Consider the following 24669-nt stretch of genomic DNA (forward strand, 5'->3'; position numbering starts at 1 on the left):
TTTTATTCATTTTTTCATTATATAAAAAGTGACCAAAAATACGCCATTGACCGTGCAGTTTAATTAACAATATATATTTATAGTTCGGACATTTATGCACACGGCGATACCACATATGTTTATTTTTTTATTATGGTTACATATTTTTTATATGGAATTTGGGAAAAGGGGGGCGATTTAACCTCTTACTCATACGTCCTGGGTCCCAGTCCTGCGATATAATGCGGGGTCACACAGTGACCCCGCATCATATCGCAGCGGGCCCGGCGTCATAGTGAAGCCGGGACCCGCGGCTAAAAGTGAAAGTAAAAAGTGCCGGTTAGCTTAGGGAGCTGTTCGGGATCGCCGCGGTATAATCGTGACATCCCGAACAGCTGTAGCACAGGAGGAAGGTCTCTTACCTTCCTTCCTGCAGTCCGATCGCCGATTGAATGCTTCAAGCCTGAGATCCAGGCTTGAGCAATCAATCGCCGAAAACACGGATTGATCCATTCCTATGGGGATGCATCAATCAGTGTAAAAGATCAGTTAATGCAATGTTATAGCCCCCTATAGGAGCTATAATATTGCATAAGAAAAGTGTAAAAAAAAATCATTAACCGCTTCAATTATCCCTTCCCCGACATTTCCAAGAATAAAAAAAACACAGTGTAAATAAAAATAAACATATGTGGTATCGCCGCGTGCGGAAATGTCCGAATTATAAAAATATACCGCTTTTTAAGTCCAAAATAGCGCATTTTTGATCACTTTTTATACCACAGAAAAGTGAATAAAAAGTGATCAAAAAGTCTGATCTGAACAGGGGATCAGAAGATGACCATTTTAAACGTATACATTTTCCTGCATATATTCATGATTTTTTTTCTGAAGTGATACAAAATCAAACCTATACAAGTAGGGTATCATGTTAACCGTATGGACCTACAGAATAAAGATAAGGTATCATTTTTGCTGAAAAATGTACTGCGTAAAAACGGAAGCCCCCCAAAACTTACAAAAGTGTTTTTTCATAAATTTTGTCGCACATTGATTTTTTTTTCCCATTTCACCGTAGGTTTTTGGGTAAAATGACTAATGTCATTAGAAAGTAGAATTAGTGACGCAAAAATAAGCCATCATATAGAATTTTAGGTGAAAATTTTAAAGTTATGATTTTTTTAAGTTAACGAGGAAAAATTGAAAAATCGGAAAAAGCCCGGGTCCTTAAGGGGTTAAACTTTTAATAAGGAAATGGTTAATGTGTGTGTTTTTAAACTTTTAAAAACTTTTTTTTTTTTTTTTTTTACACTTTTAGTCCCCTTAGGGGACTTTTAGGAGGAATCGTTAGATTACTCATACAGATCAATGTGGCTTCATAGAACCACATTGATCTGTGTGCTCTGCGCTCGATTGATAAAGCCTGGCCCTATCAAAATTAGCTGTGTCCTCAAGGGGTTAAAATCTTAAATCACCACCCACAATATCTGTTACTGGTTCCACACTGGTTTGGCAGGGATATATGTGCTGTAATTGAATATTTATCCCCTCCTCCATACTTTCCCCTATTAACTTCTCCTTTATTTACCCATTGCACTGAGCCCATACACAGCAAAGACTTATGATGTATCTTCCAAGACCTGGGATGACATCATCAGGAGTCCTAGCCTATAGGATTCATTGCAGGTCCTAGCGGGTATATAGTAAGTTAGTGTGATGTCTATGGGCTCCCTGCAACCCGGACAGCTTTAGGGCTATAATCACAGTACTGTATTTTGCCGCAATTTGCTCTAAATCACAACAAAAAACACCATGATTTTGCACAAACTGTGGCAAAATGCAGTAGTATTAGTATAGCCCTAAAGCTTTTCAGTGGGCCCCCTTTTGTATGAGGGTCCTGGGGAACTGCCCAGGATGACCCCCCACTATTGCCAGCCCTGGAAGACACTCATAATGTGGAGTCTATGGCATATAAAAATCTGAGAAGGGGATGCAGCACTACAGCATTACTGCATCCACTTCATTCCAACAGTTGGTAGGTGGAAGCCATTTACATTTTGTATGAATTGTCTCCCTTACAGGCAATAAGATAGTGTGATAAGAAATTGTCATAAAAAAAATGGAGCTCCAACTTCTTTGAAGATAAATTATGAAATTAACCAGTACAATTTCTTTGCACCTCAAAACTAAATTATGTTCAATGTGTAGATACACTAAAACTGATGTGCTAAATACTTTTTAGGCAATTGTCATGGCTTATAATCTAGACTTATAACTCATTTATTTATGCAGTGTGTATTGCTTGCACAGTATTGTTTACTACTGTGTATTCATGTTGATCTTAGTTTAGATGTTACCACTGATGGAGCCACAGGTTTTTGCTTATAGAGAAATTTTGTTTTCCCAGGTCCATTTGTGGAAAGGTCCATCCTCACCAGCGCTACAAGCGAAGCCATTTTCATCAATTGCCAGAAATTTCTCCCACAAGTGGTTGAAGACAATGATGAGGAATAAAGATGAAAGTAAAAGAATGACTTCTTCTGAACTAATCCATGCTGTGGAGTTGCATAAAAAGTGTACAAAGGGGTTTACCAGAATTAGAGAAATAGAGCTGATTTCTTTCAAAAGCAACACCACACCTGTCCTCAGGCCAAGTGTGATATTGCAACTTAGTTCCATTAAAGTAAATAGAGCCAAGTTGTAACACCACATTCAACCTGAGGACATGTGTGGTGTTTTGGGGGGGAAAAATTCCATGCAACCTGTCAAACACTTAACTTGAATAAAGTTTTATTACCAGGGAAGAGGAAGAGACAAGGAGAATAACAGTTGATTGAAGATGGGAATGGAACTTTTTTTTTTTTTTTTTTTTGTAATAAATATAATATTTACATTTTTTTATGTATTAGAAATTTCTTGCTGGATAGGATGTCATATCACCTGCATACTTGAACACAGAGTCAAAACCTCCATTTAAAGTCTATATTTATTCAATGACATAATAAAATGACAATGAGGAGATGTAACTCACATGTAGAGAAACAGAACATGGCCGCACATCCACAACTTGTGCTTTTTAGCATAATTTCAAAAACGAACAGGTGTTAGTGTACCTTTTGATCAAAACGTGCAAGCCCACTCACCACATCAAGGCCACCTGATTAGAGTGTGTCCCTAAACAAACACTGGTGCAGCTCTGGGAAGTGACCAAGCCCACAGTTTGGAATGACCCAGTGGCCAGGCAGCCCCACTGCTGCCCGACCAAGCCCCCAGCTCCGGGCCTCACCACCCCACAGACAAAGCATTGGAGCAACAACAGCCGCCGCAGAGCACCACACCAGTGTAAACACCTATCATATGCTCCCTGCCATAGGACTGGGAGAATGCTAGATATATCAATATGATATCCAAAATAAGATGCAGAAAAAGTGGATTGGTTAACAGTACATAAACCAGTTTAATCACGCAGGTATCACAACTGGGAGAATGCTAGATTTATCAATATATCAATAACCAATCCACTTTGTCTGCATCTTATTTTGGATAACAGTACATAAACCAGTGTAATCACTGCTACCCATTATATCTATCCAGGTATAGGACCTAATATATGTACCCAATATATGTGTATATAAGGGAAAGAACTATAGGGGTTGCAGTGAGGAACGAGTATGGTCATAACTTTAAGCAATGTTAGATCTAGTCCTATTGATTCCACCTGTCCACTTTGCATATAACCTATTTACATGCCTGTATATCAGGATGTATCTACAAATACTACACTAACTGAAGATTAAGCATTGGAAGACATATGTGACAGAGTGTGACTATTAGCGACATGTACCAGCCTTCCTGGACTTAAAGTAAAACGGTCATCCTGTTCACCCACACTAAACTCAATACTAAGCTCACTAACTAACATACATACCATAGGTCCGGAGTTATGTCCCACCGAAGATCCTCTTCTATCTTCACTGAATTGCATGCTGGAGGTGGGCCCCGACAGCTGTATTTGCATATTCATCTGCACTGGTCTCCACGTCCTAGTGCTGGTCACGTAAACGCATGGGGCGACTGAGCATTAACATGACCAGCACTAGGATGCGGAGCTCAGCGCCAATGAATATGCAAATACAGCTGACGGGGCCCACCTCCAGCGTGCAATTCAGTGAGGATAGAAAAGATTCTTCGGTGGGACATAACTCCAGACCTAAGGTACATATGTTAATAAGTGAGCCCTCAACGGAGTACTATTCACCCACACTATTATTCAGTGTATTGGGTTTAGTGTGGGTGAGTAGGATGACCATTTTTCTTTAAAGATAGACTGCAGTAGTATATATGTGAAGAGTATACAATGTTAAATATACATGCACAGCTGTAGGTTTATATATTTGGTACTATATCTGAATAGATACATTGGGTAACAGTGGTGGGGTGTGTTGTGTTGTGATACCTATGTAATTACACTGGTTAAAGTACTGTTGACTGATGCAGTTTCCCTGCATCGTTTGTTGGATCTCATATTGATATATCTCATAATTGTAATGTTTTCATAGTATTCAATAAAGATTTATAGATTTAAATGTTTTTTTTATTATAGAAGTGTGTTGTAATTTTCCATTTACCTATTACTGGACATTATGACCATGGATAAAACAATAAATGATGGTGTAATTACAATACATTGGTAGTGTATGTCCATTGGGGCTATTGGTGGCAATAGTCATATATCACCTAGGCTAATAGTGCATGGCTTATCTGCACAGCTTTATTTCCCTCTTACCTTACAAAAATAGCATCTAATAATTTTCCATTTAATCACAGAAGAAATGTTAGAAAACCTACCGGTTTCAGCCCTTAATGGACCTTACTCATGGTGTGAAATAAAGCTGTGAAAATGTTATATGTACACTGAGTGCTGGCCATGCATTGTCATCTAGTCATGTATCAGACATCTCAACAACAACTTAATTACAGATTGTAACTCCCCATTAGCATAACCTGTTTGGTTGAGTAATGACCTAAATTGTAACATTGCATTAAATGACTAATAGGTATTAATTATTTTAATGGTAATTTCTACACACACTGTCATTTTTATTACATATTTACAATGCAAAATTTTCTGTGCAACAGCAGACTGTGCATGGCCTTTCAGAAACATTCTTGCAGAGTCCTATGCAGACTAGCTGTCGGTCTTCAGTAGGCCCACTCCACACATAGGAGATGCTTATATTTATTTTAAACTAGCTGAGTTCCCGGCGTTGCCCGTTTTTTCCTTCCTAATCCTTGTTGGGGAGGAAAATCAACAAAGGAGGAAGCTTTTGACTTCATATCGCATCCTCATATATTGTTGTCATATTCCGTCCCCATATCCCATCCTCCTATCCCGACGACCTATCCCGTCCTCATGTCCCATTTTCATATCCCGACCTCCTATCCCGTCCCCATATCTCGACCTCCTATCCTGTCCTCATATCCCGACCTCATATGCCATCCTTATGTGCCATCCTCATATCCTGTTCTCAGGTGGGACTGATTTGTGATATTGTAAGCTGAAAATAGAAGGGGACGTGGCTTTGTGGGACTGGGCATGATTTGCAAACCAGACCGATGCACAAAAAGGGTAGATAATAAAAAGGGGTGGGGCTTAAACAGTGGGTGTGAGTTTGTGAGATTGGTTGTGGCTGTGGCTTGCAAGCCGGACTGACACATTCACCAGGAGATGCAGAGCGGAGCTTGTGGAGTAAATTACTGGAAGTCCCATATACTTGCATAGGACTTGAAACAAAAACCCATCTTTTATATAAGGGTGTAGGTAAGGGTTAATTTAACTGTCATATATTTTTATTTGACATATAAGTCATATGTGTATCAGGTATCATTGAAACATATCTAGCCGTACGGATGTTATGTGGAAACATACTTTTCTCGTAGATTTGCATGGGACTTTAAACAAAAACCCCGACCCTCACAAATGGGGGTAGTTAAGGGTTAAATTAATTATCCTATATTTTTAGTAGACATATAAATAGCATGTGACCAAGTATTATCGAAATATCTCCAGCCGTTTGAAATTTATGTAGTAACATATATTTCCCATAGCCTTGTATGGGACTTTAAAGGAAAACTGTCAGCTTGCTCCCCCCGCACTAACCAGCAGTACTGGCTAGTAGTGCGGGGGACGCTGATCAGTTTGATGCTTACCGTGCCCGGATCCGCTCTGCCATTAGGCCAAAATCTTCGGTTTTCGGTATATGCTAATTTGGGGCTAACTGGCACTATGACGTCAGCGTTTCTGGCCTCAGAGCCGCCCATCTCATCATTATTTCTCTTATCCTTCCTCTTCTCCCCTCTCTGTAATGATGAACTGGGCGGCGCTGCAGCCAGAAACGCTGATGTCAGAGTGCCAGGTAGCCCGGCCGGGCAAGTTACACCTAATTGGCATATACCGAAAAATGAAGATTATGGCCGAATGGTGGGGAGGATCCGGGCACGGTAAGCATCAAACTGATTAGCGTCCCCCGCACTATCAGCCAGTACCACTGGTTAATGCGGGGGGAGCAAGCTAACAGTTTTCGTTTAAACAAAAACCCAGACCCTGGAAAATAAGGGGGAGAAAGGGTTAAATTACCTATATTATGTTTGTTGTTGACATATTAATAACGTGTGCGAAGTTTCATGTTAATATCTTTAGCCGTTTGGACGTGATGCTGGAACATACACACACACACACACACACATACATACACACATTGGCCCTCATTTACTATTGCAAACCCGACATGTTTTGTGGGGTTGTGCGCCAGATTCCTGTGCAATTCTGTCTGCACCAGAATTGAAAAAAAAAACCCTGACTAACTCTCCAATGTCGGGGCGTGTTCCCGACATTTTCACAAAAACCCAACATATTTACTAAGGTTTCCACAGAAAATGTGGTGGATTTCAGCTGAGGAAAACCCTACAGATCAGAGCATGTGTAAAAAAAAAAAAAAAAAAAAAAAAAAAAAGCAAAATGTAGGGAAAGTGGAAAATGTAGGAAAACCGTAGTAAATACCGTGGAAAATAAATTGTAGGGAATTAAAACCCACAAAGAAACCTACACTCCACTCTTAGTAAATAAGGGCCATTGAGTTTTTATATATATATATATATATATATATATATATATATATATAGTGCATAGTGAAAGTATTCGGCCCCCTTGAACTTTTCGACCTTTTGCCACATTTCAAGCTTCAAACATAACGATATAAAACTGTAATTTTTTGTGAAGAATTAACAACAAGTGGGACACAATCATGAATTGGAACGAAATTTATCGGATATTTCAAACTTTTTAACAAATAAAAAACAGAAAAATTGGGCGTGCAAAATTATTCAGCCCCCTTAAGTTAATACTTTGTAGCGCCACCTTTTTCTGCGATTATAGCTGTAAGTCGCTTGGGGTGTCTATCAGTTTTGCACATCAAGAGACTGAAATTTCTGCCCATTCCTCCTTGCAAAACAGCTCGAGCTCAGTGAGGTTGGATGGAGAGCGTTTGTGAAGAGCAGTTTTCAGTTCTTTCCACAGATTCTCGATTCAGGTCTGGACTTTGACTTGGCCATTCTAACACCTGAATATGTTTATTTATGAACCATTACATTGTAGATTTTGCTTTATGTTTTGGATCATTGTCTTGTTGGAAGACAAATCTCCGTCCCAGTCTCAGGTCTTTTGCAGACTCCATCAGGTCTTCTTCCAGAATGGTCCTGTATTTGGCTCCATCCATCTTCCCATCAATTTTAACCATCTTCCCTGTCCCTGCTGAAGAAAAGCAGGCCCAAACCATGATGCTGCCACCACCATGTTTGACAGTGGGGATGGTGTGTTCAGGGTGATGAGTTGTGTTGCTTTTAAGCCAAACATAACGTTTTGCATTGTTGCCAAAAAGTTCAATTTTGGTTTAATCTGACCAGAGCACCTTCTTCCACATGTTTGGTGTGTCTCCCAGGTGGCTTGTGGCAAACTTTAAACAACACTTTTTATGGATATCTTTAAGAAATTGCTTTCTTCTTGCCACTCTTCCATAAAGGCCAGATTTGTGCAGTATATGATTGTTTGTTGTCCTATGGACAGAGTCTCCCACCTCAGCTGTAGATCTCTGCAGTTCATCCAGAGTGATCATGGGCCTCTTGGCGGCATCTCTGATTAGTCTTCTCCTTGTATGAGCTGAAAGTTTAGAGGGAAGGCCAGGTCTTTGTAGATTTGCAGTGGTCTGATACTCCTTCCATTTCAATATTATCGCTTGCACAGTGCTCCTTGGGATGTTTAAAGCTTGGGAAATCTTTTTGTATCCAAATCCGGCTTTAAACTTCACAACAGTATTTCAGATCTGCCTGGTCTGTTCCTTGTTCTTCATGATGCTCTCTGCACTTTAAACGGACCTCTGAGACTATCACAGTGCAGGTGCATTTATACGGAGACTTGATTACACACAGGTGGATTTTATTTATCATCAGTCATTTAGGTCAACATTGGATCATTCAGAGATCCTCACTGAACTTCTGGAGAGAGTTTGCTGCACTGAAAGTAAAGGGGCTGAATAATTTTGCACGCCCAATTTTTCAGTTTTTTATTTGTTAACGACGTTTGAAATATCCAATAAATTTCGTTCCACTTCATGATTTTGTCCCACTTGTTGTTGATTCTTCACAAAAAATTAGTTTTATATCTTTATGTTTGAAGCCTGAAATGTGGCAAAAGGTCGAAAAGTTCAAGGGGGCCGAATACTTTCACTATGCACTGGGTATATAGATTGCATAAAGACTTTATACCTAGATGCTTTCAAGCGGTGGAGAAAGATGTGTAACGGCTGTGCCGGTGCATACAGATGTTCAGAAATGTTCAAATGTTACAAATTACATTATAGACTCTCTTCCTTTCCCGTTCTGCTTGGCACAATAACTTAAAGTAGGCTATTTTTGTTTCTTTAGTTTGCTGAAGCTAAATGAAGAGAATCCACACCACTAATCTAAGGCATTTACGGCACATTCCTTAGGTTCTTTTCTCTGCTTTGGGTGAACCTACCCTAAGGTGTCCAGACCACCTATTTCAGCTGTTAGTGAAATTATAAATTTACGATATCACCAAAGGCAAAATGCTTTTTCTTTTTTTGCTAAGATTTATGCAAACTTATTAAAAGTCTACTATTAAAAGTCTATTTTTACGGTAACCCAGACAAATATAAGTACAATACAGCAGTGCATTCATTCTTCATCTCGACTGTCTTTATACTACTCAGTCCCTGGAATAGTCACCATGGCAGGAGATGAATGTGCTGACCTCATGAGTATTTGTAATAGTGAAGAAATGGCTACATGTGACTTAGGCAATGTCAAGTCAGGGGAATGGATGTTAGCAGCAAGTCAGTATGTTAGACTAAAACTGAACTGTCAGAGGATATGGCAGTCCTCGGTGGTAATGTCGAGCCCAGCGGCGCAGGGTCCGGGTGCAAGGGAGCACGGTCCGGAGTCCAGATGTAGGTCTTAAGTGGGAGCACGGTCGTAGGATATGGCAGTCCTCGGGCGTTCCCACTTAAGACCTACATCTGGACTCCGGACCTTGCACCCGGAGCCTGCGCCGCTGGGCTCGACATTACCACCGAGGACTGCCATATCCTCTGACTCCAGCAGCGCTGCAACCGGACTCTGCATCGTTGCGCCCGACACCATCTTTGAGGACTGCCATATCCTCCGACTCCACTACTGCCTGGATCCAGGACCGCTGGAACCTGACCCTGCACCGCTGTACCCGACTCAAACACTGAGGACCGCCACATCCTCCATCTAAGGGTAAGCGGTACTGTGTACCGGCCAGACTTCATCTCATGACAGCCGCCGTGCTGTGATTTGTCATTGACAGCTGCCGTGCTGCCTATATTCACCTTATCATACAGCCGCCACGCTGTTGTGACCCAGAGGGCCAGTGGATTCAGCTAAACCTATTGACTATACTTGTCTATTCAACTGAGTTGCTCTTTGCACGAACAGTGGGCTCCAAATAGGGGGCCTCCAGCGCCTGCAAGTGCACTGCAGGCGCTCTTACCACACTCCACTGGTACTAATTATTATCTGGACATATATCACACTTGCCGCATATGTTTTATTAATTCCAACTTAGGCAACTTACTGTATCTGATTAGTGCAATTGCCTTAGTGAGTGCAAGGATCCTGCAGTCCCATTTTATGTAATTTTATACTGTAGCTCAATAAAATTATTATTTTTCATATCTTGGACATAGACATTGATTTATTTGATACAGAGTCACACCACATTTCTCACCTACATAGTTTCACACCTCTACATAGTCACATTCTAACTAACCCACAATACATTTTCAACCACCATCCTCTAAACCACAAGCAGATTAACTATATTGTTCTCATTCATTCTCTTCTCACTCATTCACACATTTATATACATACACATTGACATACTCATAAATACATACACCCACCCAATACAGCCCAACACACTTGTAACATATCTAGGCCTGGAGAAGAAGCCAAACCACTGATTGTCTATTTCTACCATTTTCTGGAGTGCTGAGAGGGTATCACTCCTTGGCTAAATTCTCGGTCAGATTTTTGTGTGGTAGACAGAGTACCTCCATGCTTTAGTGTTTCCTAATTTACAAATCTGTTTAACTTTCTGGCACCAGTTGATTTAAAAGTAAAAAAGTTTTTCACCGGAGTACCCCTTTAAGAACTGAGAGCTGTCCGGTTGACACTTAAATACTTTGCTCCACTTATTTGCCGGGAAAGCTATGAGTGTTCTCAAACAACACAACAGTATCTTATCTGAACCTCTCCCCAAAGAAGCAGGTTTAATTCTTTAACAGATGCGCACTTGACTCACCTATCTGCTGTCCACATCAAAGGAGATCTTAACATGGTAGCAGCTTGCCTGAGCTGAGGCCTTTCAGTTTAGGGTGAGTGATCACTTACAAACAGATATTTTCCAGATAACCCAATGTGGGGGATGCCAGTGATCGATCCCATGGTGCCAAGGTGAAGAGATTTTGCTTCCTATACAGGGAAGACAATCCTGTGGGGATAGACACTCTGTCCATTCAATGGAGTTTCAGACTGACCTACATATTCCCTTCATTTTCCATGATCCAGAGGGTATTGGTGAAAATCAGGCAAGACCAGGCCTCTGTGATCGCCATCATACCATTATGGCTGAAGAAGCCATGGTTTAACCAACTCATGCAGATGACTTAAGGGACATACTAGAGACTCACTTTTATGCAGAACCTGGTTTATCTTGACACAGGTTCCTGCCTAGATCTGAGGATACTTAGTCTGACAGCCTGGAGATATACCGGTCACTACAAGAAGCTAAAGCTTTTTGTGCAGCTTTCTTGAGAACGTTTTTGCACTACAGGGCAGTGTCAACTAACAAGGCTTATGCTAGAGTTGGCAATCATAGAAGTAGTAGCCTCAGATCTTTGTCTTTCTGCACTATTACAGTTTCTTCAAGATAGCCTCGACAAAGGCATCAGTCCTGCTACTCTAAGGGTCCATACTGCTGCACTTTCTGTTTAGGCAGTTATCTATCTCAAGACCTCCTTATCAGGATGTTCCTTAAAGGAGCCAAGAGACTTGAACCTAGCATCCTGAGACCGATCCAAAATTGGGATCTTTCGGTTCTTCTTAGAGGTTATTGTTACGCCGAGCGCTCCGGGTCCCCGCTCCTCCCCGGAGCGCTCGCTTCACTCTCCCCGCGGCAGCGCTCCGGTCACGTCCTCTGACCCGGGGCTCTGCGATTCCGCTGCCAGCCGGGATGCGATTCGCGATGCGGGTAGCGCCCGCTCGCGATGCGCACCCCGGCTCCCCTACCTGACTCGCTCTCCGTCTGTTCTGTCCCGGCGCGCGCGGCCCCGCTCCCTAGGGCGCGCGCGCGCCGGGTCTCTGCGATTTAAAGGGCCACTGCGCCGCTGATTGGCGCAGTGGTTCCAATTAGTGTGTTCACCTGTGCACTTCCCTATATCACCTCACTTCCCCTGCACTCCCTTGCCGGATCTTGTTGCCTTAGTGCCAGTGAAAGCGTTCCTTGTGTGTTCCTTGCCTGTGTTTCCAGACCTTCTGCCGTTGCCCCTGACTACGATCCTTGCTGCCTGCCCCGACCTTCTGCTACGTCCGACCTTGCTTTTGCCTACTCCCTTGTACCGCGCCTATCTTCAGCAGCCAGAGAGGTGAGCCGTTGCTAGTGGATACGACCTGGTCACTACCGCCGCAGCAAGACCATCCCGCTTTGCGGCGGGCTCTGGTGAAAACCAGTAGTGGCTTAGAACCGGTCCACTAGCACGGTCCACGCCAATCCCTCTCTGGCACAGAGGATCCACTACCTGCCAGCCGGCATCGTGACAGTAGATCCGGCCATGGATCCCGCTGAAGTTCCTCTGCCAGTTGTCGCTGACCTCACCACGGTGGTCGCCCAGCAGTCACAACAGATAGCGCAACAAGGCCAACAGCTGTCTCAACTGACCGTTATGCTACAACAATTACTACCACAGCTTCAGCAGTCATCTCCTCCGCCAGCTCCTGCACCTCCTCCGCAGCGAGTGGCCGCTCCTGGGATACGCTTATCCTTGCCGGATAAATTTGATGGGGACTCTAAGTTTTGCCGTGGCTTTCTTTCCCAATGTTCCCTGCATCTGGAGATGATGTCGGACCTGTTTCCCACTGAAAGGTCTAAGGTGGCTTTCGTAGTCAGCCTTCTGTCCGGAAAAGCCCTGTCATGGGCCACACCGCTCTGGGACCGCAATGACCCCGTCACTGCCTCTGTACACTCCTTCTTCTCGGAAATCCGAAGTGTCTTTGAGGAACCTGCCCGAGCCTCTTCTGCTGAGACTGCCCTGTTGAACCTGGTCCAGGGTAATTCTTCCGTTGGCGAGTATGCCGTACAATTCCGTACTCTTGCTTCAGAATTGTCCTGGAATAATGAGGCCCTCTGCGCGACCTTCAAAAAAGGCCTATCCAGCAACATTAAAGATGTTCTGGCCGCACGAGAAATTCCTGCTAATCTACATGAACTTATTCACCTAGCCACTCGCATTGACATGCGTTTTTCCGAAAGGCGTCAGGAACTCCGCCAAGATATGGACTCTGTTCGCACGAGGCGTTTCTTCTCCTCGGCTCCTCTCACCTCTGGTCCCCTGCAATCTGTTCCTGTGCCTCCCGCCGTGGAGGCTATGCAGGTCGACCGGTCTCGCCTGACACCTCAAGAGAGGACACGACGCCGTATGGAGAACCTCTGCCTGTACTGTGCTAGTACCGAACACTTCCTGAGAGATTGTCCTATCCGTCCTCCCCGCCTGGAAAGACGTACGCTGACTCCGCACAAAGGTGACACAGTCCTTGATGTCTACTCTGCTTCTCCACGTCTTACTGTGCCTGTGCGGATGTCTGCCTCTGCCTTCTCCTTCTCTACAGTGGCCTTCTTGGACTCTGGATCTGCAGGAAATTTTATTTTGGCCTCTCTCGTCAACAGGTTCAACATCCCGGTGACCAGTCTCGCCAGACCCCTCTACATCAATTGTGTAAATAATGAAAGATTGGACTGTACCATACGTTTCCGCACTGAGCCCCTTCTTATGAGCATCGGATCTCATCATGAGAGGATTGAACTTTTGGTCCTCCCCAATTGCACCTCGGAAATTCTCCTTGGACTTCCCTGGCTTCAACTTCATTCCCCTACCCTGGATTGCTCCACTGGGGAGATCAAGAGTTGGGGGTCCTCTTGTTCCAAGAACTGTCTAAAACCGGTTCCCAGTAACCCTTGCCGTAACTCTGTGGTTCCTCCAGTAACCGGTCTCCCTAAGGCCTATATGGACTTCGCGGATGTTTTCTGCAAAAAACAAGCTGAGACTCTACCTCCTCACAGGCCTTATGATTGCCCTATCGACCTCCTCCCGGGCACTACTCCACCCCGGGGCAGAATTTATCCTCTCTCTGCCCCAGAGACTCTTGCCATGTCCGAATACGTCCAGGAGAATCTAAAAAAGGGCTTTATCCGTAAATCCTCCTCTCCTGCCGGAGCCGGATTTTTCTTTGTGTCCAAAAAAGATGGCTCCCTACGTCCTTGCATTGACTACCGCGGTCTTAATAAAATCACGGTTAAGAACCGCTACCCCTTACCCCTCATCTCTGAACTCTTTGATCGCCTCCAAGGTGCCCACATCTTCACTAAATTGGACTTAAGAGGCGCCTATAACCTCATCCGCATCAGAGAGGGGGACGAGTGGAAAACGGCATTTAACACCAGAGATGGACACTTTGAGTATCTGGTCATGCCCTTTGGACTGTGCAACGCCCCTGCCGTCTTCCAAGACTTTGTCAATGAAATTTTTCGTGATCTGTTATACTCCTGTGTTGTTGTATATCTGGACGATATCCTAATTTTTTCTGCCAATCTAGAAGAACACCGCCAGCATGTCCGTATGGTTCTTCAGAGACTTCGTGACAACCAACTCTATGCCAAAATTGAGAAATGTCTGTTTGAATGCCAATCTCTTCCTTTTCTAGGATATTTGGTCTCTGGCCAGGGACTACAGATGGATCCAGACAAACTCTCTGCCGTCTTAGATTGGCCACGCCCCTCCGGACTCCGTGCTATCCAATGCTTTTTGGGGTTCGCCAATTATTACAGGCAATTTATTCCACATTTTTCTACCATTGTGGCTCCTATCGTGGCTTTAACCAAAAAAAATGCTGATCCCAAGTCCTGGCCTCCTCAAGCAGAAGACGCCTTTAAACGACTCAAGTCTGCCTTTTCTTCGGCTCCCGTCCTCTCCAGACCTGACCCTTCCAAACCCTTCCTATTGGAGGTTGATGCCTCCTCAGTGGGAGCTGGAGCTGTTCTTCTACAAAAAAATTCTTCCGGGCATGCTGTCACTTGTGGTTTTTTCTCTAGGACCTTCTCTCCAGCGGAGAGGAACTACTCCATCGGGGATCGAGAGCTTCTAGCCATTAAATTAGCACTTGAGGAATGGAGGCATCTGCTGGAGGGATCAAGTTCTCCTGTTATTATCTACACCGACCACAAGAACCTCTCCTACCTCCAGTCTGCCCAACGGCTGAATCCTCGCCAGGCCCGGTGGTCTCTGTTCTTTGCCCGATTTAATTTTGAGATTCACTTTCGTCCTGCCGATAAGAACATTAGGGCCGATGCTCTCTCTCGTTCCTCGGATGCCTCAGAAGTTGAACTCTCTCCGCAACACATCATTCCACCTGACTGCCTGATCTCCACTTCTCCTGCCTCCATCAGGCAGACTCCTCCAGGAAAGACCTTTGTTTCTCCTCGCCAACGCCTCGGAATCCTCAAATGGGGTCACTCCTCCCATCTCGCAGGTCATGCGGGTATCAAGAAATCTGTGCAACTCATCTCCCGCTTCTATTGGTGGCCGACTCTGGAGACGGATGTTGTGGACTTTGTGCGAGCCTGCACTATCTGTGCCCGGGATAAGACTCCTCGCCAGAAGCCCGCTGGTTTTCTTCATCCTCTGCCTGTCCCCGAACAGCCTTGGTCTCTGATTGGTATGGATTTTATTACTGATTTACCCCCTTCCCGTGGCAACACTGTTATTTGGGTGGTCGTTGATCGATTCTCCAAAATGGCACATTTCATCCCTCTTCCTGGTCTTCCTTCTGCGCCTCAGTTGGCTAAACAATTTTTTGTACACATTTTTCGTCTTCACGGGTTGCCTACGCAGATTGTCTCGGATAGAGGCGTCCAATTCGTGTCTAAATTCTGGAGGGCTCTCTGTAAACAACTCAAGATTAAATTAAATTTTTCTTCTGCATATCATCCCCAGTCCAATGGACAAGTAGAAAGGATTAACCAGATCTTGGGTGATTATTTGCGACATTTTGTTTCCTCCCGCCAGGATGACTGGGCAGATCTCCTCCCATGGGCCGAATTCTCGTATAACTTCAGGGTCTCTGAGTCTTCCTCCAAATCCCCATTTTTCGTGGTGTACGGCCGTCACCCTCTTCCCCCCCTCCCTACTCCCTTGCCCTCTGGTCTGCCCGCTGTGGATGAAATTTCTCGTGACCTTTCCATCATATGGAGAGAGACCCAAAATTCTCTCTTACAGGCTTCATCACGCATGAAGAAGTTCGCGGATAAGAAAAGAAGAGCTCCCCCCGTTTTTTCCCCTGGAGACAAGGTATGGCTCTCCGCTAAATATGTCCGCTTCCGTGTCCCTAGCTACAAGTTGGGACCACGCTATCTTGGTCCTTTCAAAATTTTGTGTCAAATTAATCCTGTCTCTTATAAACTTCTTCTTCCTCCCTCTCTTCGTATCCCTAATGCCTTTCACGTCTCTCTTCTCAAACCACTCATCCTCAACCGTTTTTCTCCCAAATCTGTTCCTCCCACTCCTGTTTCCGGCTCCTCGGACATCTTCTCGGTCAAAGAAATTTTAGCTGCCAAAAAGGTCAGAGGGAAAAATTTTTTTTTAGTGGACTGGGAGGGTTGTGGTCCTGAAGAGAGATCCTGGGAACCTGAGGACAACATCCTAGACAAAAGTCTGCTCCTCAGGTTCTCAGGCTCTAAGAGGAGGGGGAGACCCAAGGGGGGGGGGTACTGTTACGCCGAGCGCTCCGGGTCCCCGCTCCTCCCCGGAGCGCTCGCTTCACTCTCCCCGCGGCAGCGCTCCGGTCACGTCCTCTGACCCGGGGCTCTGCGATTCCGCTGCCAGCCGGGATGCGATTCGCGATGCGGGTAGCGCCCGCTCGCGATGCGCACCCCGGCTCCCCTACCTGACTCGCTCTCCGTCTGTTCTGTCCCGGCGCGCGCGGCCCCGCTCCCTAGGGCGCGCGCGCGCCGGGTCTCTGCGATTTAAAGGGCCACTGCGCCGCTGATTGGCGCAGTGGTTCCAATTAGTGTGTTCACCTGTGCACTTCCCTATATCACCTCACTTCCCCTGCACTCCCTTGCCGGATCTTGTTGCCTTAGTGCCAGTGAAAGCGTTCCTTGTGTGTTCCTTGCCTGTGTTTCCAGACCTTCTGCCGTTGCCCCTGACTACGATCCTTGCTGCCTGCCCCGACCTTCTGCTACGTCCGACCTTGCTTTTGCCTACTCCCTTGTACCGCGCCTATCTTCAGCAGCCAGAGAGGTGAGCCGTTGCTAGTGGATACGACCTGGTCACTACCGCCGCAGCAAGACCATCCCGCTTTGCGGCGGGCTCTGGTGAAAACCAGTAGTGGCTTAGAACCGGTCCACTAGCACGGTCCACGCCAATCCCTCTCTGGCACAGAGGATCCACTACCTGCCAGCCGGCATCGTGACAGTTATGCTGTCCCCCTTTGAACCTTTGAATAATGTAGATTTTTATTTTTAAAGGTCACATTTTTATTAGCCATAACTTCGGCTTAAAGGGGTACTCCGGCGCTTAGACATCTCATCCCCTATCCAAAGGACAGGGGATAAGATGCCTGATCGCGGGGTCCCGCCGCTGGGGACCCCCGTGATCTTCCATGCCGCACCCCGTTAGAATCAGCGCCCTCCATAGGCTTGCATTGAGGGGGCAGAGCGTGATGTCACACGGGGGCGGAGCTGTGATGTCACTATGCTCCATCCCCGTGATCACCAGTATTCAGACCTGGAGCAAGCAAGCTCCCGGGGCTGATTCTAACGGGGTGCGGCATGGAAGATCACGGGGGTCCCCAGCGGCAGAACCCCCGCGATCAGGCATTTTATGCCCTATCCTTTGGATAGGGGATAAGATGTCTTAGCGCCGGAGTACCCCTTTAACCCCTTAACGACGCAGGACGTATATTTACGTCCTGCGCCGGCTCCCGCGATATGAAGCGGGATCGCGCCGCGATCCTGCATCATATCGCGTCGGTCCCGGCGCTCATCAACGGCCGGGACCCGCGGCTAATACCACACATCGCCGATCGCGGCGATGTGCGGTATTAACCCTTTAGAAGCGGCGGTCAAAGCTGACCGCCGCTTATAAAGGGAAAGTGACCCGGCTGCTCAGTCGGGCTGTTCGGGACCGCTGCGGTAAAATCGCGGCGTCCCGAACAGCTGACCGGACACCGGGAGGGCCCTTACCTGCCTCCTCAGTGTCCGATCGACGAATGACTGCTCCGTGCCTGAGATCCAGGCAGGAGCAGTCAAGCGCCGATAACACCGATCACAGGCGTGTTAATACATGCCTGTGATCAGGATGAGAGATCAGTGTGTGCAGTGTTATAGGTCCCTATGGGACCTATAACACTGCAAAAAAATGTCAAAAAAAAGTGTTAATAAAGGTCATTTAACCCCCTCCCTATTAAAAGTTTGAATCACCCCCCTTTTCCCATAAAAAAAATAAAACAGTGTAAAAAAAAAAAAATAAACATATGTGGTATCGCCGCGTGCGTAAATGTCCGAACTATAAAAATATATCATTAATTAAACCGCACGGTCAATGGCGTACGCGCAAAAAAATTCCAAAGTCCAAAAAAGCGTATTTTGGTCACTTTTTATACCATTAAAAAATGAATAAAAAGTGATCAAAAAGTCCGATCAAAACAAAAATCATACCGATAAAAACTTCAGATCACGGCGCAGAAAATGAGTCCTCATACCGCCCTGTACGTGGAAAAATAAAAAAGTTATAGGGGTCAGAAGATGACATATTTAACCCCTTAAGGACCAAGGACGTACCGGTACGTCCTTGGTCCTGCTCTTCTGATATAACGCGGGGTTACACAGTAACCCCGCGTCATATCACGGCGGGCCCGGCGTCATAGTGAAGCCGGGACCCGCCTCTAATATTAACCCTTTAGCCGCGCGCTCAGAGCTGAGCCGCGCGGCTAAAAGTGAAAGTTCCCGACTAGCTCAGTCGTGCTGTTCGGGATAGCCGCGGCTAATCGCGGCATCCCGAACAGCTGACAGGACAGCGGGAGGGCCCCTTCCTGCCTCCTCGCTGTCCGATCGCCGAATGACTGCTCAGTGCCTGAGATCCAGGCATGAGCAGTCATGCGGCAGAATCGTTGATCACTGGTTTCTTATGAGAAACCAGTGATCAACATAGAAGATCAGTGTGTGCAGTGTTATAGGTCTCTATGGGACCTATAACACTGCAAAAAAAAGTGAAAAAAAAAAGTGAATAAAGATCATTTAACTCCTCCCCTATTAAAAGTTTGAATCACCCCCCTTTTCCAATAAAAAAAAAACACAGTGTAAATAAAAATAAACATATATGGTATCACCGCGTGTGTAAATGTCCGAATTATAAAAATATATCATTAATTAAACCGCTCGGTCAATGGCGTGCGCGCAAAAAAATTTCAAAGTCCAAAATAGTGCATTTTTGGTCACTTTTTATATCATTTAAAATCAATAAGTCCTATCAATGCAAAAATGGTACCGTTAAAAACTTCAGATCACTGCGCAAAAAATGAGCCCTCATACCGCCCCATACACGGAAAAATAAAAAAGTTATAGGGGTCAGAAGATGACAATTTTAAACGTATTAATTTTCCTGCATGTAGTTATGATTTTTTCCAGAAGTCCGACAAAATCAAACCTATATAAGTAGGGGATCATTTTAATCGTATGGACCTATAGAATACATATCAGGTGTCATTTTTACCAAAAAATGTACTACGTAGAAACGGAAGCCCCCAAAAGTTACAAAACAGCGGTTTTTTTTTCAATTTTGTCGCTTCACCATAGATTTTTGGGCAAAATGACTGACGTCATTACAAAGTAGAATTGGTGGCGCAAAAAATAAGCCATCATATGGATTTTTAGGTGTAAATTTGAAAGAGTTATGATTTTTTAAAGGCAAGGAGCAAAAAACGAAAATGCAAAAACGGAAAAACCCCCGGTCCTTAAGGGGTAAAACATATAAATTTTCCTGCATGTAGTTATGATTTTTTCCAGAAGTGCGACAAAATCAAACCTATATAAGTAGGGTATCATTTTAACCGTATGGACCTACAGAATAATGATAAGGTGCAATTTTTACCGAAATGTGCACTGCATAGAAACGGAAGCCCCCAAAAGTTACAAAATGGCGTTTTGTTTTCGATTTTGTCGCACAATGATTTTTTTTTTCCGTTTCGCCGTGCATTTTTGGGTAAAATGACTAATGTCACTGCAAAGTAGAATTGGTGACGCAAAAAATAAGCCATAATATGGATTTTTAGGTGGAAAATTGAAAGGGTTATGATTTTTAAAAGGTAAGGAGTAAAAAACGAAAGTGCAAAAACGGAAAAACCCTGAGTCCTTAAGGGGTTAAAGAATTGGAGAACTTCAGGCCTTGTCAGCCTTATACCCTTCTTCTCCAGAACAAAGTTCTGTTGAGATATCTTCCAACCTTTGTAGCGAAAGTTCCATCCTTTAAAAATACTAATCAGAATATATATTTTCCAGTGCTTTACCAGTCTCCTTCATCTGCTGAGAAGAAATCCATGGATACCATAGACATTGCAAGGACTCTCAAGATTTACATCAGAAGATCTAATGAATTTAGAAGATCTGAGAACCTCCTTATCTCATTTTCATGTAAAAACAAAGGTCTCAAAGCCTCCAAACCTTGTCTGAGTTGATGGATAAAGGAGGCAATCTGTGAAGCTTTTCTCGACTAGGACAGTCTCTACCTTTTAGAGATTTATTCCTCTGGAACAAATCTGTGCTTCAACTTCTTGGAGCATGCAATCAACTGTCTTCAGCCATTACAGGCTTGACTCCAAACGTACATAAGAAGTTGCCTTTGGACACACTATCCTAAATGCTGTACCTCCTCAAGACCCTGCCTCTTAAGAGGACTTTTTGCTAAGTTACCGCTTTTGCTGTTGGTTAGGACATAAGGGAAGTGTTCATATTTAATGTAAATTAGTTTTCCCTTAGTCCTAACAGCAGCACACAAATTTCCCTCCCACTTTATTCTTGTTTATTATTAGTTACAAAGCACTGTGTATTGGGGGAAGAGGACTCTTGTAGAGGGGTCAATTGATTAATTTAATTATCGCTACTTTTGTCTGAATTTCAATGGAATTCCACCTATCCTGCTAGATCCACAGGGGAAAAACACACAATTTGTGCTGCTGTTAGCACTAAGAGAAAACAAATTAACGCTTTGCAAAACATGACTTAGTATGTGGTGGATAAACCTTGTTGGCAATCTTAGATGTAAGACTTTTCTTGTAGTTGGTGTAAAGGTTTGCACATATCTCAGGAGGGATTTGCAGCTGATTGGCTGATAGTGCCCCTGTAAGTACAGTGTAATACTACATGTTCTATTCTGCACTTTACCTTTGCCAACAAAAGGGCCACACAGCAGTTGCCAGTACATTGTATTTTGACTTAACAGTTGTTCTTTAATATTAGTATTCCACAATGCAATATTTTTTTCAAATTTATTGAACCACTGGATAACCTCTTTTAAGGTTCAGCTAGAGCAACATTGATAATAATAGGGCATTAAGTTATATATAACTTGTGGCATGGTTGCTGTTGACTATGTGTTCTGTTTCACTGCAGGAAGATCATGCTAATATTCTGTATGCTGATTTACATTTTCACATTTAATATTTTCCATCCGCCTGTTTTCTTTAGAGTCTTATTATTCGCCTTGTTATTGTCAATACCTTTGATTCAGTTTCCAAACAAATTGCTCCCAAAAATATGTACAGTTGCATGCTGCTTTTTACTTTTCATTTGAAGCGTAGGCTCAAGTGTTTACTGTATGCTTTGCAGAAAACCTTTTAGCTTGTTTTTAAACATAAAAAATGAGTTTTAGTAGCATCCTTTATATAATTATTAGCTTATTGCTTTGATAATTGCACTGAGGCTTGGTCAACAGATCTTTAGTCTACTGAGCAAGCAAGAAAAATAAATCAAGCTTTCAATATATTGTCTTTTCCCTACAATTTTTTGGAAGGATGTAGCTGTGTTCAGAATCAACCAAACATATTCAAACGCATGTTAAATAGAAGTTATTACACACCTGCCATCATTTCAAGTGACTGAAAGCTGTCTTGTGACCATGGCTTTTGCTCTAAGATGCAACTAAGCAAATGTCAGGAAAGTCATACTAGAACAGCTAAACTATAATTTTTCAAAGCATCAAAGGGATCTCATTATTGAAAGATATCAGTCAGGGGAAGGGTACAGAAATGTTGCAAAGCATTAGATATGCCATGGAACACAGTGAAGACAGTCATCATCAAGTGGAGAAAACATGGCACAACAGAGACATTACTGGTCAGCAAGGCTTCCAAGAGGCCAACAGCAACATTAAAGGAACTGAAGGAATTTCTGGCAAGTACTGGCTGTGTGCTACATGTGGCAACAATCTTCCGTATTCTTCATATGAATGGGCTATGGGGTAGCGTGGCAAGACAGAAAACTTTTCTTACAAAGAAAAACAAGCAAAAGCACCAAATTCACAAAAGCATGGCTTCACAATGGCCCAGCCACAGCTCAGACCATAATCCAATTAAACATCTGTGGGGGTGAGCTGAAGAGGGCTGTGCACATAAGATGTCCTCGCAATCTGACAGATTGCACCAAGCTAAGCAATCGGGGAGAAGAGCCTTGGTGAGAGAGGTGACCAGGAACCCAACAGTCATTCTAGCTGAGCTACAGCTAGGAGGGAGGACCTTCACTGCAGCAACCATCACTGCAGCACTCTACAGAATTTTATTTGTCAAAGTGTGGTTACTTGTTCCATTAATCTGATCTTTGGTATATGCTAATGTGGAGCACGGTGCATGAGGGGCATTATCAAGCCCTTGGTGCACAGTGACATCCAGTATGGACCTTCATAGCAACACCTCCTCCTCTATGCAGAGTGAAGCTCCATTCTACAGCAGAGGAGGTTCAGCATAGGAGAGGAGGTGTTACTATGAAGATCCAGACAGTTCATCAGGAACTTGGAAACAACCGTATTTCCATATTTGGGAGAAATTGGGTTACAGATTTTTTTTTCCCCAGCAGCCTGACCCCCCCCCTCCCCCCCCCCTCCGCGATCAATCAACTTATTCCCTATACTTTTGGATAGGGGATAAGATGTCCATGGGCGGAGTACCCCTTTAAGGCTGAAATGGGGTTAAGGGGTTATATATTCCAGGTTATTTATATTTATTCACATACTGCTCCAAACAATGAGGTACAAATGCTTTAACCCCTTAAAGGAGTAGTCCAGTCCTGAGAAACGTATCCCCTATGCTAAGGATAGGGGATAGGTTTCAGATTGCTTGGGGTCCAACCGCTGGGGCCCCATGTGATCTCCTGTACAGGGCCCGGCAGCCTGCGGGGGTGTTGCCCACAGCACAAAGTGGTGGCCAACACACACCCTCAATACAGTGCTATGGCAGAGCTGGAGATTGCCGAAGGCAGCGCTCCAACTCTGCCATAGAGTAGTATTGAGGGGGCGTGTCAGCCACCGCTTTGTGCAGTGGTCAACACGCCCCCTTCCCGCGGGCTGGCGGGGCCTCCGTACAGGAGCCCCAGCGGTCGAACCCCCCCCCCCCGCGCGATCTGAAACTTATCCCCTATCCTCAGGATAGGGGATAAGTTTTTCAGGACTGGACTACTCCTTTGCACTTTGCACTTTTGTTTTTTCCTCCCTATCTTTTAAAAATCATAACCCTTTCAATTTTGCACCTTCAGACCCATATGAGGGCTTGTTTTTTGTGCCACCAATTGTACTTTGTAATGACATCAGTCATTTTACCAAATAATCTACGGCGAAACCAAACAAAAAATATTTGTGGGACAAAATTAAAAAAAAAACACAATTTTATAAATTTTGGGGGCTTCCGTTTCTACGCAGTAAATTTTTCGGTAAAAATTACACCTTATGTTTATTCTGTAGGTCCATGCAATTAAAATGATACCCTGCTTACATAGGTTTGATTTTGTTTTACTTCTGGAAAAAATCATAACTACATGCACAAAAATTAATATGTTTAAAAATGTCCTCTTCTGACCCCTGTAACTTTTTTCATTTTTCCGCATACGGGGATGTATGAGGGCTAATTTTTTATTTTTTTTTTATAGTTCGGACATTTACACACATAGCGATACCACATATGTTTATATTTATTATAAAAAAAAAAAATTCACTTTTTTTTTTTACACTGTTATAGCCCCCATAGGAGACTGCATACACTGATCAATGCTATGCCATGGCATGTTTTCGGTGCTCGATTGCTCCAGCCTGGATCTCAGGCTTGGAGCAATCAATCGCCGATCAGACAACGAGGAGGCAGGTAGGGACCCTCCTCGTGTGTCCTCAGCTGATCGGGTGGTCCCGATCAGCCCAGCTGAGCTGCTGGGATATATTTTTTTACATTTTAGACAGCTTTAGATCAACTTTGATCGCCATGTCTAAGGGGTTAATACCAGACATCACCGCAATCGGTGTCCGGAGGCGATCTGCTGCTATAGAAAAATTACATTTTATTTCTTATTCTTATTTCCATGTACATGGTGACGATGTCATTATATGTGGCCCAGTAAAAATATAACAAATAATTTATGGTATTATGGTTTATACAGTGCAGCATATTTTTTGTACCCTTCTGTAGATCTGTAGCTACACACAATCCTCACTCTGAGCTCTGCATGCAGTCCTTTCCTCCTCATGGCTTGGTTTTTGCTGGAGAGTGTCTTTCCAAATCCTGTCC

At 44.1% G+C, this 24669-nt stretch overlaps 1 protein-coding gene across 1 annotated transcript in view; it reads left to right on the plus strand.

Moving 5' to 3' along the window:
• Positions 1–3936, plus strand: part of MRPL1 (mitochondrial ribosomal protein L1) — a 115469-nt gene extending 111533 nt beyond the window's left edge. The window contains exon 9 of the mRNA XM_056568805.1: positions 2387–3936. Coding sequence (XP_056424780.1) covers positions 2387–2493 — 107 coding nt within the window. The 3' untranslated portion in view covers positions 2494–3936. The remainder of the gene's footprint in view (positions 1–2386) is intronic.
• Positions 3937–24669: the final 20733 nt, after the last annotated feature.

The sequence above is a fragment of the Hyla sarda genome, chromosome 1, assembly GCF_029499605.1.
Source record: "Hyla sarda isolate aHylSar1 chromosome 1, aHylSar1.hap1, whole genome shotgun sequence".
NCBI lineage: Eukaryota > Metazoa > Chordata > Amphibia > Anura > Hylidae > Hyla > Hyla sarda.